At 38.8% G+C, this 18496-nt stretch overlaps 1 protein-coding gene across 1 annotated transcript; it reads left to right on the top strand.

Annotated features, from left to right (window-relative positions):
- The first annotated feature begins 1282 nt into the window (after nucleotides 1-1282).
- LOC140134577 (lens fiber membrane intrinsic protein-like) lies at nucleotides 1283-13975 on the top strand. The gene is made up of 5 exons (XM_072154986.1): nucleotides 1283-1437; nucleotides 3199-3393; nucleotides 4037-4186; nucleotides 12779-12913; nucleotides 12990-13975. The coding sequence occupies exons 2-5, from the start codon at nucleotides 3219-3221 to the stop codon at nucleotides 13049-13051; spliced, it is 522 nt and encodes a 173-aa protein (XP_072011087.1). The 5' UTR covers nucleotides 1283-1437; nucleotides 3199-3218; the 3' UTR covers nucleotides 13052-13975.
- The last annotated feature ends 4521 nt before the right edge of the window (nucleotides 13976-18496 follow it).

The following is an 18496-nucleotide window of genomic DNA, read 5'->3' as shown; positions in this document are numbered from 1 at the left end:
TAGATAGATAGGAGATAGATAGATAGATAGATAGATAGATAGATAGATAGATAGATAGAAGATAGATAGGTAGATAGATAGATAGATAGATAGATAGATAGGAGATAGATATGAGATAGATAGATAGATAGATAGATAGATAGATAGATAGGAGATAGATAGATAGGAGATAGATAGATAGATAGATAGATAGATAGATAGATAGATAGATAGATAGGAGATAGATAGATAGGAGATAGATATGAGATAGATAGATAGATAGATAGATAGATAGATAGGAGATAGATAGATAGGAGATAGATAGATAGATAGATAGATAGATAGATAGGAGATAGATAGATAGATAGATAGATAGATAGATAGATAGATAGGAGATAGATAGATAGGAGATAGATAGATAGGAGATAGATATGAGATATATAGATAGATAGATAGATAGATAGATAGATAGGAGATAGATAGATAGGAGATAGATAGATAGGAGATAGATAGATAGATAGATAGATAGAAGATAGATAGATAGATAGATAGATAGATAGATAGATAGATAGGAGATAGATAGATAGATAGATAGGAGATAGATAGATAGATAGGAGATAGATAGATAGATAGATAGATATGAGATAGATAGATAGATAGATAGGAGATAGATAGATAGATAGATAGATAGATATGAGATAGATAGATAGATAGATAGATAGGAGATAGATAGATAGATAGATAGATAGATAGATAGAAGATAGATAGATAGATAGATAGGTAGATAGATAGATATGAGATAGATAGATAGGAGATAGATATGAGATAGATAGATAGATAGATAGATAGATAGATAGATAGATAGATAGATAGAAGATAGATAGACATGAGATAGATAGACATGAGATAGATAGGAGATAGATAGATAGATAGGAGATAGATAGGAGATAGATAGATAGATAGATAGACAGACATGAGATAGATATGTAGAATATGTATGATGAGCTCCCGGTCTTCCTATGTGTAGATATGACTATGTATCACATGTTGCCCCCGTGTTGCCCCCGGGTCGTGTGTGACACAAGTCACTGATCAGGTGCCGACCCTGAAACAAAACAAATCATGGGTCAGCCATAAAGGGGTTAACCCTGTCCGTCTTTGTTCCGTGGGGCCCGGTTCTCTGGAAAAAACTGTCGCCCTCATCACATCCATTCATGGGGCCATAGTGCCAGCTAAGCAGATGCGGGGAGGGGGCCGGGGGCAGCTATTGACCCCTTTCTATCAGCCGGAGAGGGAGGTATCAGAGGTAAAAAAGATTTTACCTGCGTCAACAGAAACCCTCCCCGCGCCCGGGAGCAGGATGGGTTTTTTGGACGGCAGCCTAGTGCGATTCCTTTCAGCGCTGCTCGGGGCTGGAGTGAGGAGCTCGGTCTGATCACCTCTACTAAGGACGTACAGGTAAGTGGCCAGACAACAACTCACCTGAGTACACGGCCCCAGCACAGAACCCGAGAGAAGGAGCCAGGACACAATGTATCCAGCGCTGCAGGAAATGTAACATTTCCAACATTCCGCAGATTTCCCTTAATGTGAAATATTTTTGAAATTATTTTTTTATAGATAAAATTCAGTCCAAAATATTTGTGTCCCTCCCCTGGTGGGGCAGATGTATCTTAGTCTTTTGTGCCCTTCCGCTCTTTGATTTACCCTTTGGACTGATTTTTGAGCAATTTCTCAAATTTGCACAATTTTTGGCACAACCTACACAAAACAGTTTTTTTTTACACTTACTGAGGACAGGAATGAATTTGCAAAGTTTTTTTTTTTGCAGCTTTTTGGGGCACGACTCAATGATAAATCTCGCGCCACCATCTGTCAGCAGGTGCAGCTTGATGATAAATTTGGCGCCAAGCAGCAAAAACCAATGCAACACGAGCTGCAGAGAACTCTGGAAAAAGTCACCAAAAAAGTGCAAATTCCCAAAAAAACACAAAAGAAAAAAAAAACATTTTGACTAGACAGATATATAGGGGCAGATTTATCCTAGTCTGATGAGTGTTTTTTTGGGGTGTATTTAAGCGACTTTTTGGGTGCATTGAGTATTTCTCCAGCTTTTTGCGGCTTTTTCCGTCGCCGTGCAGCAGTTTCCTGGTTTGCGCCTAATTTGTCTTTGTATTTCTCGTGCTCCTAGATGTTTGCGCCTGATTTATCATCGATCTGTGCCTAAATGAGTGCAAATAATCGCTCAAAAACACTTTGGTCCTGACCAGGTGTAGGAAAGACTATGAAAGGAGGTGGGGAAAAATCTGCACCTAAAAAGTCAAAAAAAGAAATGAGCTGAGACGACAAAGACAAAGGAGGGGCAAAAAAAAGAGGCAAGAAAAAGGCACAAATAGCAGAGAAACAAGAGGAAAACGTGATAAATGACCCCCATAGATAATAGATACATAGGTAGAAGTGAGAGAGATGTAGGTATGAGATAGATAGTGGATAGATAGGAAGAAGTGCGATAGATACATTGGTAGATAAACAGGTAGATACATTGTCACACTTGGGGATTCTTGGGCCCATCAGATAAAATGATTATGGAGGCCGATCCTCAGCCCCTGAGAGATAGATGCAAATAGTATCCAAACTGGCTTCTCCTCTGTTCTGTACCCTGTGCTCCAGAATCAGGTCAGAGCTTGGGTCACCGGAGGATCTTCTACTACTCTGGGGGGTCCAGCATTGGGTAAATCAGAGGTAGATAGACAGACATCTAGGTATCTATCACCTATCTACATCATATCGCTCTATAAATCTCTGTCTATAACTATCTATCTCTTTATCTTACCTCTATCTATCAGGGGCGTAACTACAGGGGTAACAGCCACAGCAGCTGCTATGGGGCCCACAGTGTCAGGGGGCCCCGTAATCCAAGCTAACACACTAAAAAATGCAGTGTATTATATAGATATTATACTGCACATAACATATATATGGTGTATCTGTGGTGTGTATATGGTCTATATATGTAATGTGCTGTGTGTGGTGCAGGGTATTTTATATACCATATGTGTGTAGATATGCTGGACGCCTGTATACGGCACAGCACATGAGTGTATGAGTGAAGAACTGTATGTACAGTAGGTACACGTATATAATGTATATGAGTGTATAATTGTGTGCTGTGGGGCGCTGCCTCTCCCTCTCGTGGGTCTGACCTGTCCTCTCCTGCAGGCACCTCTGCTGTGGTCAGGATGTACAGCTTTATGGGTGGAGGTCTCTTCTGCGCCTGTGTGGGTAACATCCTCCTGGTTGTCTCCACGGCAACAGACTACTGGATGCAGTACCGATTGTCGGGGGCATTTGCTCACCAAGGACTCTGGAGATATTGTGTGACCGGAAAATGCTACATGCAGACGGAGAGCATCGGTAAGTGGCCGCGTTACCTTACACCTTGTCCCCGCAGGAGTCACCCCCCACCCCCCGCAGGAGTCACCCCCGGCCCGCACTGCTTAACAAGTTAGGCCCCATTCACGGGATCGGCCTAACTCGCTGATCAGTGCTGAGACCCCCACAGATCACGAAAACGAGAGGTCCGACCTACCCCTCATCACTCCACAAAGCTATATTCACACGACCGTATGGGGGATGTATATATGTCCACCATAGACGGCAATGGGCGCATGGCGCCATACGGGAGTGGTACGGTGCAGCGCTGCAGCGTTCCGCAGCCAGGAGAATGATAACACATGTCCTAGCTTTCCCCATAGTACTCGCTCACCCCCTCCTCCTCTCCCAGGCGCCGACGTGTGCCCACCGTGCTACGGTACAGCGGTCACATGGACGCGCGCATGCGCAATCTCTGTCAGCTCCATAGAGTTTAATGGAGCACAACAGTCATGTGCAACCATCTGGTCCATTACTCTGAGGAGCGGCAAGGGGTCTGATGGAGGTGCCTGGGACCCCTCGTTTTCCCGTGGATGGGGCCTAACATTAGTTTGTGGGAAAACCCCTTTAACTTCGTGTTGGACACAATGGTTTCCCATAGAACTGAACTATTTTTCTCTTTCAGCGTATTGGAACGCTACACGCGCCTTCATGATCCTCTCCACACTATCCTGCTTCGCCGGGATCATCGCCGGCATCTTATCCTTCGCTCATTTCTCTACTTTCCAGAGATTTAACAGATCGTTTGCTGCAGGAATCATGTTCTTCATCTCCAGTGAGTGACAGAGTATATACCATTTATAGAAGACAGGGGGCAGTATTATAGTAGTTATATTCCTGTACATAGGGGGCAGTGTTATAGTAGTTATATTCTTGTACATAGGGGCAGTATTATAGTAGTTATATTCCTGTACATAGGGGGCAGTATTATAGTAGTTATAATCTTGTACATAGGGGGCAGTATTATAGTAGTTATATTCTTGTACATAGGGGCAGTATTATAGTAGTTATATTCCTGTACATAGGGGGCAGTATTATAGTAGTTATAATCTTGTACATAGGGGGCAGTATTATAGTAGTTATATTCTTGTACATAGGGGGCAGTATTATAGTAGTTATATCCCTGTACATAGGAGGCAGTATTATAGTAGTTATAATCTTGTACATAGGGGGCAGTATTATAGTAGTTATATTCTTGTACATAGGGGGCAGTATTATAGTAGTTATATTCCTGTACATAGGGGTCAGTATTATAGTAGTTATATCCCTGTACATAGGGGGCAGTATTATAGTAGTTATATTCCTGTACATAGGGGGCAGTATTATAGTAGTTATATTCTTGTACATAGGGGGCAGTATTATAGTAGTTATATTCTTGTACATAGGGGGCAGTATTATAGTAGTTATATTCCTGTACATAGGGGCAGTATTATAGTAGTTATATTCTTGTACATAGGGGCAGTATTATAGTAGTTATATTCTTGTACATAGGGGGCAGTATTATAGTAGTTATATTCTTGTACATAGGGGGCAGTGTTATAGTAGTTATATTCCTGTACATAGGGGTCAGTATTATAGTAGTTATATACCTGTACATAGGGGGCAGTATTATAGTAGTTATATTCCTGTACATAGGGGGCAGTATTATAGTAGTTATAATCTTGTACATAGGGGGCAGTATTATAGTAGTTATATTCTTGTACATAGGGGGCAGTATTATAGTAGTTATATTCCTGTACATAGGGGTCAGTATTATAGTAGTTATATCCCTGTACATAGGAGGCAGTATTATAGTAGTTATAATCTTGTACATAGGGGGCAGTATTATAGTAGTTATATTCTTGTACATAGGGGGCAGTATTATAGTAGTTATATTCCTGTACATAGGGGTCAGTATTATAGTAGTTATATCCCTGTACATAGGGGGCAGTATTATAGTAGTTATATTCCTGTACATAGGGGGCAGTATTATAGTAGTTATATTCTTGTACATAGGGGGCAGTATTATAGTAGTTATATTCTTGTACATAGGGGCAGTATTATAGTAGTTATATTCTTGTACATAGGGGGCAGTATTATAGTAGTTATATTCTTGTACATAGGGGGCAGTGTTATAGTAGTTATATTCCTGTACATAGGGGTCAGTATTATAGTAGTTATATCCCTGTACATAGGGGGCAGTATTATAGTAGTTATATTCCTGTACATAGGGGGCAGTATTATAGTAGTTATATTCTTGTACATAGGGGGCAGTATTATAGTAGTTATATTCTTGTACATAGGGGCAGTATTATAGTAGTTATATTCTTGTACATAGGGGGCAGTATTATAGTAGTTATATTCTTGTACATAGGGGGCAGTATTATAGTAGTTATATTCCTGTACATAGGGGGCAGTATTATAGTAGTTATATTCCTGTACATAGGGGCAGTGTTATAGTAGTTATATTCCTGTACATAGGGGGCGGTATTATAGCAGTTATATTCCTGTACATAGGGGGCAGTATTATAGTAGTTATATTCTTGTACATAGGGGGCAGTATTATAGTAGTTATATTCCTGTACATAGGGGGCAGTATTATAGTAGTTATATTCTTGTACATAGGGGGCAGTATTATAGTAGTTATATTCTTGTACATAGGGGGCAGTATTATAGTAGTTATATTCTTGTACATAGGGGGCAGTATTATAGTAGTTATATTCTTGTACATAAGGGGCAGTATTATAGTAGTTATATTCCTGTACATAGGGGCAGTATTATAGTAGTTATATTCCTGTACATAGGGGGCAGTATTATAGTAATTATATTCCTGTACATATGGGGCAGTATTATAGTAGTTATATTCTTGTACATAGGGGGCAGTATTATAGTAGTTATATTCTTGTACATAGGGGGCAGTATTATAGTAGTTATATTCTTGTACATAGGGGGCAGTATTATAGTAGTTATATTCTTGTACATAGGGCGCAGTATTATAGTAGTTATATTCTTGTACATAGGGAACAGTATTATAGTAGTTATATTCCTGTACATAGGGGGCAGTATTATAGTAGTTATATTCTTGTACATAGGGGGCAGTATTATAGTAGTTATATTCCTGTACACAGGGGGCAGTATTATAGTAGTTATATTCTTGTACATAGGGGGCAGTATTATAGTAGTTATATTCCTGTACATAGGGGGCAGTATTATAGTAGTTATATTCTTGTACATAGGGGGCAGTATTATAGTAGTTATATTCTTGTACATAGGGGGCAGTATTATAGTAGTTATACTCTTGTACATAGGGGGTAGTATTATAGTAGTTATATTCTTGTACATAGGGGTCAGTATTATAGTAGTTATATTCTTGTACATAGGGGGCAGTATTATAGTAGTTATATTCCTGTACATAGGGGGCAGTATTATAGTAGTTATATTCTTGTACATAGGGGGCAGTATTATAGTAGTTATATTCTTGTACATAGGGGTCAGTATTATAGTAGTTATATCCTGTACATAGGGAGCAGTATTATAGTAGTTATATACTTGTACATGGGGGACAGTATTATAGTAGTTATATTCTTGTACATAGGGAGCAGTATTATAGTAGTTATATACTTGTACATAGGGGACAGTATTATAGTAGTTATATTCCTGTACATAGGGGGCAGTATTATAGTAGTTATATTCTTGTACATAGGGGGCAGTATTATAGTAGTTATATTCTTGTACATAGGGGTCAGTATTATAGTAGTTATATTCTTGTACATAGGGGTCAGTATTATAGAAGTTATATTCCTGTACATAGGGGGAAGTATTATAGTAGTTATATTCCTGTACATAGGGGGCAGTATTATAGTAGTTATATTCTTGTACATAGGGGGCAGTATTATAGTAGTTATATTCTTGTACATAGGGGGCAGTATTATAGTAGTTATATTCCTGTACATAGGGGGCAGTATTATAGCAGTTATATTCCTGTACATAGGGGGCAGTATTATAGTAGTTATATTCTTGTACATAGGGAGCAGTATTATAGTAGTTATATTCCTGTACATAGGGGGCAGTATTATAGTAGTTATATTCTTGTACATAGGGGGCAGTATTATAGTAGGTATATTCTTGTACATACGGGGCAGTATTATAGTAGTTATATTATTGTACATGGGGGCAGTATTATAGTAGTTATATTCTTGTACATAGGGGGCAGTTTTATAGCAGTTATATTCTTGTACATAGGGGGCAGTATTATAGTAGTTATATTCTTGTACATAGGGGGCAGTATTATAGTAGTTATATTCCTGTACATAGGGGGCAGTATTATAGTAGTTATATTCTTGTACATAGGGGGCAGTATTATAGTAGTTATATTCTTGTACATAGGGGGCAGTATTATAGTAGTTATATTCTTGTACATAGGGGGCAGTATTATAGTAGTTATATTCTTGTACATAGGGCGCAGTATTATAGTAGTTATATTCTTGTACACAGGGAACAGTATTATAGTAGTTATATTCCTGTACATAGGGGGCAGTATTATAGTAGTTATATTCTTGTACATAGGGGGCAGTATTATAGTAGTTATATTCCTGTACATAGGGGGCAGTATTATAGTAGTTATATTCTTGTACATAGGGGGCAGTATTATAGTAGTTATATTCTTGTACATAGGGGGCAGTATTATAGTAGTTATATTCTTGTACATAGGGGGTAGTATTATAGTAGTTATATTCTTGTACATAGGGGGCAGTATTATAGTAGTTATATTCTTGTACATAGGGGGCAGTATTATAGTAGTTATATTCCTGTACATAGGGGGCAGTATTATAGTAGTTATATTCTTGTACATAGGGGGCAGTATTATAGTAGTTATATTCTTGTACATAGGGGTCAGTATTATAGTAGTTATATTCTTGTACATAGGGGTCAGTATTATAGAAGTTATATTCCTGTACATAGGGGGAAGTATTATAGTAGTTATATTCCTGTACATAGGGGGCAGTATTATAGTAGTTATATTCTTGTACATAGGGGGTAGTATTATAGTAGTTATATTCCTGTACATAGGGGGCAGTATTATAGTAGTTATATTCCTGTACATAGGGGGCAGTATTATAGTAGTTATATTCCTGTACATAGGGGGCAGTATTATATTGGTTATATTCTTGTACATAGGGGGCAGTATTATATTAGTTATATTACTGTACATAGGGGGCAGTATTATAGTAGTTATATTCTTGTACATAGGGGGCAGTATTATAGTAGTTATATTCTTGTACATAGTGGGCAGTATTATAGTAGTTATATTCCTGTACATAGGGGGCAGTATTATAGCAGTTATATTCCTGTACATAGGGGGCAGTATTATAGTAGTTATATTCTTGTACATAGGGGCAGTATTATAGTAGTTATATTCCTGTACATAGGGGGCAGTATTATAGTAGTTATATTCTTGTACACAAGGGGCAGTATTATAGTAGTTATATTCTTGTACATAAGGGGCAGTATTATAGTAGTTATATTCTTGTACATAGGGGAAGTATTATAGTAGTTATATTCTTGTACATAGGGGCAGTATTATATTAGTTATATTCTTGTACATAGGGGCAGTATTATAGTAGTTATATTCTTGTACATAGGGGGCAGTATTATAGTAGTTATATTCCTGTACATAGAGGGCAGTATTATAGTAGTTATATTCTTGTACATAGGGGGCGGTATTATAGTAGTTATATTCTTGTACATAGGGGGCAGTATTATAGTAGTTATATTCTTGTACATAGGGGGCAGTATTATAGTAGTTATATTCTTTGTACATAGGTGGCAGTATTATAGTAGTTATATTCTTGTACATAGGGGGCAGTATTATAGTAGTTATATTCTTGTACATAGGGGCAGTATTATAGTAGTTATATTCCTGTACATAGGGGGCAGTATTATAGTAGTTATATTCCTATACATAGGGGGCAGTATTATAGTAGTTATATTCTTGTACATAGGGGGCAGTATTATAGTAGTTATATTCTTGTACATAGGGGGCAGTATTATAGTAGTTATATTCTTGTACATAGGTGGCAGTATTATAGTAGTTACATTCTTGTACATAGGGGGCAGTATTATAGTAGTTATATTCTTGTACATAAGGGGCGGTATTATAGTAGTTATATTCTTGTACATAGGGGGCAGTATTATAGTAGTTATATTCTTGTACATAGGTGGCAGTATTATAGTAGTTATATTCCTGTACATAGGGGGCAGTATTATAGTAGTTATATTCTTGTACATAGGGGGCAGTATTATAGTAGTTATATTCTTGTACATAAGGGGCGGTATTATAGTAGTTATATTCTTGTACATAGGGGGCAGTATTATAGTAGTTATATTCTTGTACATAGGGGGCAGTATTATAGTAGTTATATTCTTTGTACATAGGTGGCAGTATTATAGTAGTTATATTCTTGTACATAAGGGGCGGTATTATAGTAGTTATATTCCTGTACATAGGGGGCGGTATTATAGCAGTTATATTCTTGTTCATAGGGGGCGTTATTATAGTAGTTATATTCTTGTACATAGGGGGCGGTATTATAGTAGTTATATTCTTGTACATAGGGGGCAGTATTATAGTAGTTATATTCTTGTACATAGGGGGCAGTATTATAGTAGTTATATTCTTGTACATAGGGGGCAGTATTATAGTAGTTATATTCTTGTACATAGGTGGCAGTATTATAGTAGTTATATTCTTGTACATAGGGGCAGTATTATAGTAGTTATATTCTTGTACATAGGGAGCAGTATTATAGTAGTTATATTCTTGTACATAGGGAGCAGTATTATAGTAGTTATATTCTTGTATATAGGGGGCAGTATTATAGTAGTTATATTCTTGTACATAGGGGCAGTATTATAGTAGTTATATTCTTGTACATAGGGAGCAGTATTATAGTAGTTATATTCTTGTACATAGGGGGCAGTATTATAGTAGTTATATTCTTGTACATAGGGAGCAGTATTATAGTAGTTATATTCCTGTACATAGGGGGCAGTATTATAGTAGTTATATTCTTGTACATAGGGGCAGTATTATAGTAGTTATATTCTTGTACATAGGGAGCAGTATTATAGTAGTTATATTCTTGTACATAGGGAGCAGTATTATAGTAGTTATATTCTTGTACATAGGGGGCAGTATTATAGTAGTTATATTCTTGTACATATGGGGGCAATATTATAGTAGTTATATTCTTGTACATAGGGGGCAGTATTATAGTAGTTATATTCCTGTACATAGAGGGCAGTATTATAGTAGTTATATTCTTGTACATAGGGGGCAGTATTATAGTAGTTATATTCTTGTACATAGGGGCAGTATTATAGTAGTTATATTCTTGTACATAGGGGACAGTATTATAGTATTATATTCTTGTACATAGGGGACAGTATTATAGTATTATATTCTTGTACATAGGGGCAGTATTATAGTAGTTATATTCTTGTACATAGGGGGCAGTATTATAGTAGTTATATTCTTGTACATAGGGGGCAGTAATATAGTAGTTATATTCCTGTACATAGGGGCAGTATTATAGTAGTTATATTCTTGTACATAGGGGCAGTATTATAGTAGTTATATTCTCGTACATAGGGGGCAGTATTATAGTAGTTATATTCTAGTACATAGGGGGCAGTATTATAGTAGTTATATTCCTGTACATAGGAGCAGTATTATAGTACTTATATTCTGGTACATAGGGGGCAGTATTATAGTAGTTATATTCTTGTACATAGGGGGCAGTATTATAGTAGTTATATTCCTGTACATAGGGGGCAGTATTATAGTAGTTATATTCCTGTACATGGGGGGCAGTATTATAGTAGTTATATTCTTGTACATAGGGGGCAGTATTATAGTAGTTATATTCTGGTACATAGGGGGCAGTATTATAGTAGTTATATTCTTGTACATAGGGGGCAGTATTATAGCAGTTATATTCTTGTACATAGGGGGCAGTATTATAGTAGTTATATTCCTGTACATAGGGGGCAGTATTATAGTAGTTATATTCCTGTACATAGGAGCAGTATTATAGTAGTTATATTCTGGTACATAGGGGGCAGTATTATAGTAGTTATATTCCTGTACATAGGGGCAGTTTTATAGTAGTTATATTCCTGTACATAAGTGGCAGTATTATAGTAGTTATATTCCTGTACATAGGGGGCAGTATTATAGTAGTTATATACTTGTACATAGGGGGCAGTATTATAGTAGTTATATTCTTGTACATAGGGGGCAGTATTATAGTAGTTATATACTTGTACATAGGGGGCAGTATTATAGCAGTTATATTCCTGTACATAGGGGGCAGTATTATAGTAGTTATTTTCTTGTACATAGGGGGCAGTATTATAGTAGTTATAATTCTGTACATAGGGGGCAGTATTATAGTAGTTATATACTTGTACATAGGTGGCAGTATTATAGTAGTTATATTCTTGTACATAGGGGGCAGTATTATAGTAGTTATATTCCTGTACATAGGGAGCAGTATTATAGTAGTTATATTCTTGTACATAGGGGGCAGTATTATAGTAGTTATATTCTTGTACATAGGGGGCAGTATTATAGTAGTTATATTCTTGTACATAGGGGGCAGTATTATAGTAATTATATTCCTGTACATAGGGGGCAGTATTATTGTAATTATATTCCTGTACATAGGGGGCAGTATTATAGTAGTTATATTCTTGTACATAGGGGGCAGTATTATAGTAGTTATATTCTTGTACATAGGGAGCAGTATTATAGTAGTTATATTCTTGTACATAGGGAGCAGTATTATAGTAGTTATATTCTTGTACATATGGGGGCAATATTATAGTAGTTATATTCTTGTACATAGGGGGCAGTATTATAGTAGTTATATTCCTGTACATAGAGGGCAGTATAATAGTAGTTATATTCTTGTACATAGGGGGCAGTATTATAGTAGTTATATTCTTGTACATAGGGGACAGTATTATAGTATTATATTCTTGTACATAGGGGACAGTATTATAGTATTATATTCTTGTACATAGGGGCAGTATTATAGCAGTTATATTCTTGTACATAGGGGGCAGTATTATAGTAGTTATATTCCTGTACATAGGGGGCAGTATTATAGTAGTTATATTCTTGTACATAGGGGACAGTATTATAGTAGTTATATTCTTGTACATAGGGGGCAGTATTATAGTAGTTATATTCTTGTACATAGGGGGCAGTATTATAGTAGTTATATTTCTGTATGTAGGGGGCAGTATTATAGTAGTTATATTCCTGTATGTAGGGGGCAGTATTTTCCTCTGTGATCTGATGCCTCTGTCTGTCTGTGCACAGCTCTGTTCGTGTTACTGGCGATGGCGATCTACACGGGTGTTACGGTGAATTTCTTGGGGAAGCGTTTTGGTGATTGGCGTTTCTCCTGGTCGTACATCCTGGGTTGGGTCGCTTTGCTTATGACCTTCTTTGCGGGTAAGATGTGAGGTCAGGAATGTGCAGATGATTGTTGGATGACAGTCGCTGATTCTTCCATTTCTTCTCTTCTCAGGGATATTTTACATGTGCGCCTACCGCATGCACGAGTGTCGGAGAGTCACCGGCCCTCGCTAACCTGGCGGCCATCGTACACAATCTTCCAGGCGATGACGTTCAGTGACTGTACTAAGACCGTGACAACGTGGCGGCAAGACTCCTCCCACACTGGACACCCTACAACTGTATACACACAGGGCCCGATCCGCAGCATTGGGGGTTCACATACTTTCATGAAGAAAAAATAAATCCTGGTCCATGTGGACTTTCTCTTAGTTCTCTCTGTTTCTGGAAAAGCTGAGTGACACAGTCTAACCTTTACAGCCCTGATACTAGTTGTCGCTCATCTTTCATCTATATCTGCATTACTTGGGTTTTCAGGATTGTAGAAAAGCTGGGTGAAAACCTAATGTCTGTTTTCAACTTCATTCAAGGTTACAACCATTAGAGCCATTGCTACAGTTTCCTAGAGAAATGTGAGGGATGAGAGTTTTTGTGAAGAATTAGGTTTATTTACCATTCAGGATACTGGGAAAGCTGGGTAACAATCCCACTGAGAAGGTGAGCTTTGTACTCACCTTTTCCAGAAATATATCTAACTTAGAAACTGCTATGTAAACTTTTACAAGCAAGGCGAGAAGAACTTTTGCTAAGTCCACTTTAAAGGGGTTGTCTCAAGAATACAAAGTGTCTGACTGTAGGGATTTGAGCTCTGGGGCCCCCATGGATGACATGAGAGGGGCCTGGTGTGTATCTGTTTTAATGGATGTGTTCTGCCTCTCCTTACAGCATCAGTCCTAGTCGATCACGCAGTTGGATTCTTAAGACATCCCCTTTAAGGGGGCATCCCCTTTAAGGAGGACATCCCCTTTAAGGAGGACTTTTGTGTAATTTGAAAGCTGTTTTTTAAGTTGGTGCGGATCATATTCCGGTTTGATTCTTCGCATGGGAGATCTTCAGCATGAAAATAAAACATCTCCAACCAGGGTTGGGCATCATTCACACTGACTGCTGCTTTTTTTTTGGTACAAATCGTGGAAAACCATGTTGGGCTGCCGATGGCCATTATTATACAGAGGCCGGGGGAATTCATCTTCTGATTAGTGGAGTGAGCTAGAAAATAACAGTGGGCATGCTGGGAGCTGTAGTTCTGCTAGAGCTGGTGGGTTGTCAGTACATGGAGGATGATTCCAAACTTTACAGTGTTTGAGCTTTTTCTATGTATTAGGCAAACCTTGGAACAACCAATGAAATCTAGGACAGCACTTGCCATTTTTTATCAAATAGAACATTGCTAAAGCCCCGCCCCCAAGGAGATCAAGCTCATCTAATACACTGTAATGCCAGCCCCTGAGGATCTGAAGATAAACTAACACAGATACATTGTGCAATGCCCGCAGCCAAGGAGCTCAAGCTCATCTAATAAACTGAGGTACACTGTAATACCAGCCCCTGAGAAGCTCAAGCTCAACTAATAAACTGAGATACACTGTAATGCCAGCCCCTGAGAAGATCAAGCTCATCTAATAAACTGAGGTACACTGTAATACCAGCCCCTGAGAAGCTTAAGCTCAACTAATAAACTGAGATACACTGTAATGCCAGCCCCTGAGGAGCTCAAGCTCAACAAATAAACTGAGATACACTGTAATGCCCGCCCCTGAGGATCTGAAGATAAACTAACACACTCAGATACATTGTGCAATGCCCGCACCCAAGGAGCTCAAGCTCATCTAATAAACTGAGGTACACTGTAATGCCCGCCCCTGAGGAGCTCAAGCTCAACAAATAAACTGAGATACACTGTAATGCCCGCCCCTGAGGAGCTCAAGCTCAACAAATAAACTGAGATACACTGTAATGCCCGCCCCTAAGGAGCTCAAGCTCATCTAATAAACTGAGGTACACTGTAATGCCCGCCCCTGAGGAGCTCAAGCTCAACAAATAAACTGAGATACACTGTAATGCCCGCCCCTGAGGAGCTCAAGCTCAACAAATAAACTGAGATACAGTGTAATGCCCGCCCCTGAGGAGCTCAAGCTCAACTAATAAACTGAGATACACTGTAATGCCCGTCCCTGAGGAGCTCAAGCTCAACAAATAAACTGAGATACACTGTAATGCCAGCCCCCGAGTAGCTGAAGCTCAACTAATAAACTGAGGTACATTGTGTAAAACCAGATCCTGAGGAGCTGAAGCTCAACTAACAAACTCAAATACATTGTGTAATGCCCACCCTTTGAGCTGAAGCTCAACTAATAAATTGTGTAATACCAGCCTCTGAGGAGCTCAAGTTCAACTAACAAGCTGATATACACTGTGTAATGCCCTATGCAGGCCTTGAGGTGGCAGATTGTGATGTAGGGCTTCAAAAAAGAGCAAATTTATTCCATCATTAGTCTCCAGGTACAGTATAATTATACACAGTATTATTAATAATACATAATAATAAAATATATAAAAAAAAGCTAAATAAAATGTCTTAAGAAAAAGGTGCAAGTTGAACGTGGAAAATAGTAAAATGAATATTTATATAATCATAAAAATGACATTTTATTATTATTAAATAATAAAAATAACTTAAATTAGAGACACAGTGAATTAGAGACAAAGTTAGAGACACAGTGAAGAAAAAAGAGTTTCCTTGTTCCCGCTCAGTACTTTCTTTATCTCTCACTGCACCTCAAACTGTATCATAGACTCTCCATCCCCCCAGCTCCTGTTCTCTGGACACTATCTACACAGCAGGGAAGCTTTTAACCCTTAGTGCTTACACAACACAAATTATACACTTCATGTAACAATTTCACTGCTGGTTTCTACTACTTATTTCATGCTCCTCTAGTCACTAGTCACTACACAGATCCTGTATGTACAGATTATGCAGCGCTCAGTGGATTCACTTCTAGGAATCTCACTGGTTTTACTGTAAAATTGAAAAAGTATTTGAGTTGCCGATTGAAGATCAGGTGCACAAAGTGTAGAGGTCGAGACAATGATGCAAAAAAGCCATTTGCACATGGAGGCAAGAGAAAGCCATGATGCGTTTCGGAAGTTAATCCTTAGTCATACGCCAGTATAGGGGAAAATCTCAGCCACATCTTTTTAAATATACCAGTATGACTAAGGATTAACTTTTTCTTGCCTCCGTGTGCACATGGCTTTTTAATCGTTTGATTAAAAGTTAGTTTTTAATGCATTTTTTCATTTTTCGTTGGAGTTCCCTTAATGAGAAAACACACGCCATCATGGGACTTGTGGACAGCCTGAATTTGTGGACAAACACAGGAAGAGGCTAGACTCCGCCCACTTTACTGCTTCTGAGGAAGATTTGTGGCAAGCAGCTTCAGAACATAAAATGCCATAACTATTGAAAGAAAAAGGGGAGCAGCACAATATGGGCCTCGTTCTGTTAGTTTTGTAAGAGGGAATCACATAGGACAATGGGGTTGAAGTCATTAAAAATCCAGAGTTACACTGAGAAAGGGTGAATGGAGAGGCTCACGGTGTAAGTAGAGGAGATCCTTCACCAGGAGATGTATTTCTGAATATTACGACAGTATACACCACCCTCTATAATATCCAATCTTAGTAGACAAGAATATCTAGCTTTGATGACCTTGGAAAAAGACACTTCCGTAAGAATAAAACCATCGGATAAGGCGAGGAATGTGGTCATTATGGATTAAAAAGACGATAAGAAAAAGGGTCATGGACCTGCTTAGAGATAGAAAGGCCTATACATAATCCGATGAATACATTTTACTGTGACCTTAAATCAATATTACATGAGGCCAAGACCTAAGACTTGGTTAGTGATAGTGAGTGCAAATTTTTACTACCCAAGTTCCCCATAATGGTAACTTTTTACTCGTCACCATAAGGACACACAGCCACTGGAAGGTGGACCAATTGTCTCCGGTATCATGATGGCTCCGAATGTTGGTGTTTATCTGGATGGGATTATTAGAAGTGTTGCTCCCATCATACACTCGGGTCACCTTACACCTGCTTAGAGGGTTGGATGATGTTACAATTGGTACATACTGTTATTTAGCAAGTTTAGACATGGAGGCTCTGTATTCCTCCATCCCACATGAGGCTGGAGATCTGGTGACCATGGACTTAGGGGCAGACATGGGGCACACAGTTTGGTGTCCACAATAATCTAATCCCACAGCGTCTTGAACTCTCCCTGACACAAAATGAACCACCAGTTCAGGGGCTCGGCGATGGGGAGGGCATGTGCGTCCACGTATACCAATTGGCTCCTGGGCTGGTGGGAAGAGAAGATTGTGTTTGGGGATAATAATCTGTAGAGCTGCAGGGGGATAGAAATGTGGGCGCGATACATTGACGACATCTTTGTCGTCTGGACTGGATCTAAACAGGACTTCTCTGATTTTGTGATGTCATTGAATCATAATTCCATTGGATTACGATTCACACGTGAAATACATGATAAGGAATTGCCGATGTACTGATTACAAGGGATCTAGGGGGTAAATTGGAAACTACGGTCTACAGAAAACCTACTGCCCCAAATACTGAGATTGGAGAGTAATCATCCTTTCCCCCTTAGACGTGGCCTACCGAAAGCCGGTATCTGAGACTACAGCGTAACTGTGCAACTATACCGAAGTTTAAAAAACTTGAAAACAGATTTCTAGAGAAATCGTTCCACCCCCCCCCCCATGAAGGAAGCCATTAGATTAGTCACCGCCTATAATGGGGATTCCTCCAATGAAAGAGATCATAAATAAACACTGGGTCATCCTAGTTATGGACTCAGATTTGGGGGATGTAGTTGGACCCGCCCATCAAATAACATATAGGAGAGGGCGCTCACTTGATGATCGGTTGGTGGATGGTCACTTTACTGCAGACCTGGCCTAACCGTAAGATGAATGGCAACTATAGATGTAGTGGATCCGTGGCTTGTCCTGTGATCCAGATGTGATCCAAAACTTTACCTCTAATCTAGAGCGATCCAATCCCTGCGTTTATCAGCTGTGGATCACGTGGAGTTATTTACAGGGCCGGATGTGGAAGCGGCCTGGAATATATTGGCAAAACAAAATCGTAGTTACGCAGGCGGATTGGCGCCCATTTGGATGATATCACTTACAGTCGTCACGCCCCCTGTGGCCCGACTTGTGAACGTACATCACAGAGGCCACACATGAGATCAGGTGTATGGGATCTATGCCCCAAATCCGAGGGGAGGTGATTGGGATCATAGAGATACAGAGTGGATATGACACCGTCTCTCCTAATGGTCCTTTCTTTTTCCCCTTTTATATTATTTTGGATGTTGTAGCTCCAGGTGTCAGATATTGGGGGCGCAGTGTTTGCTGTCATATCCTTGGATACTATTGTGCTGCTTATACTTATAGGTGATGACATATTTCTGCACATACGAATATTGCCCCGGTAATGTATATACAGGCCGTCCCCTACTTAAGAACACCTGACTTACAGACTACCCCTAGTTACAAACAGACCACTGTATATTGGTAACTT

Source organism: Engystomops pustulosus, chromosome 6 (genome assembly GCF_040894005.1).
Source record: "Engystomops pustulosus chromosome 6, aEngPut4.maternal, whole genome shotgun sequence".
NCBI lineage: Eukaryota > Metazoa > Chordata > Amphibia > Anura > Leptodactylidae > Engystomops > Engystomops pustulosus.
This window is presented reverse-complemented; position numbering and strand designations above follow the sequence as displayed.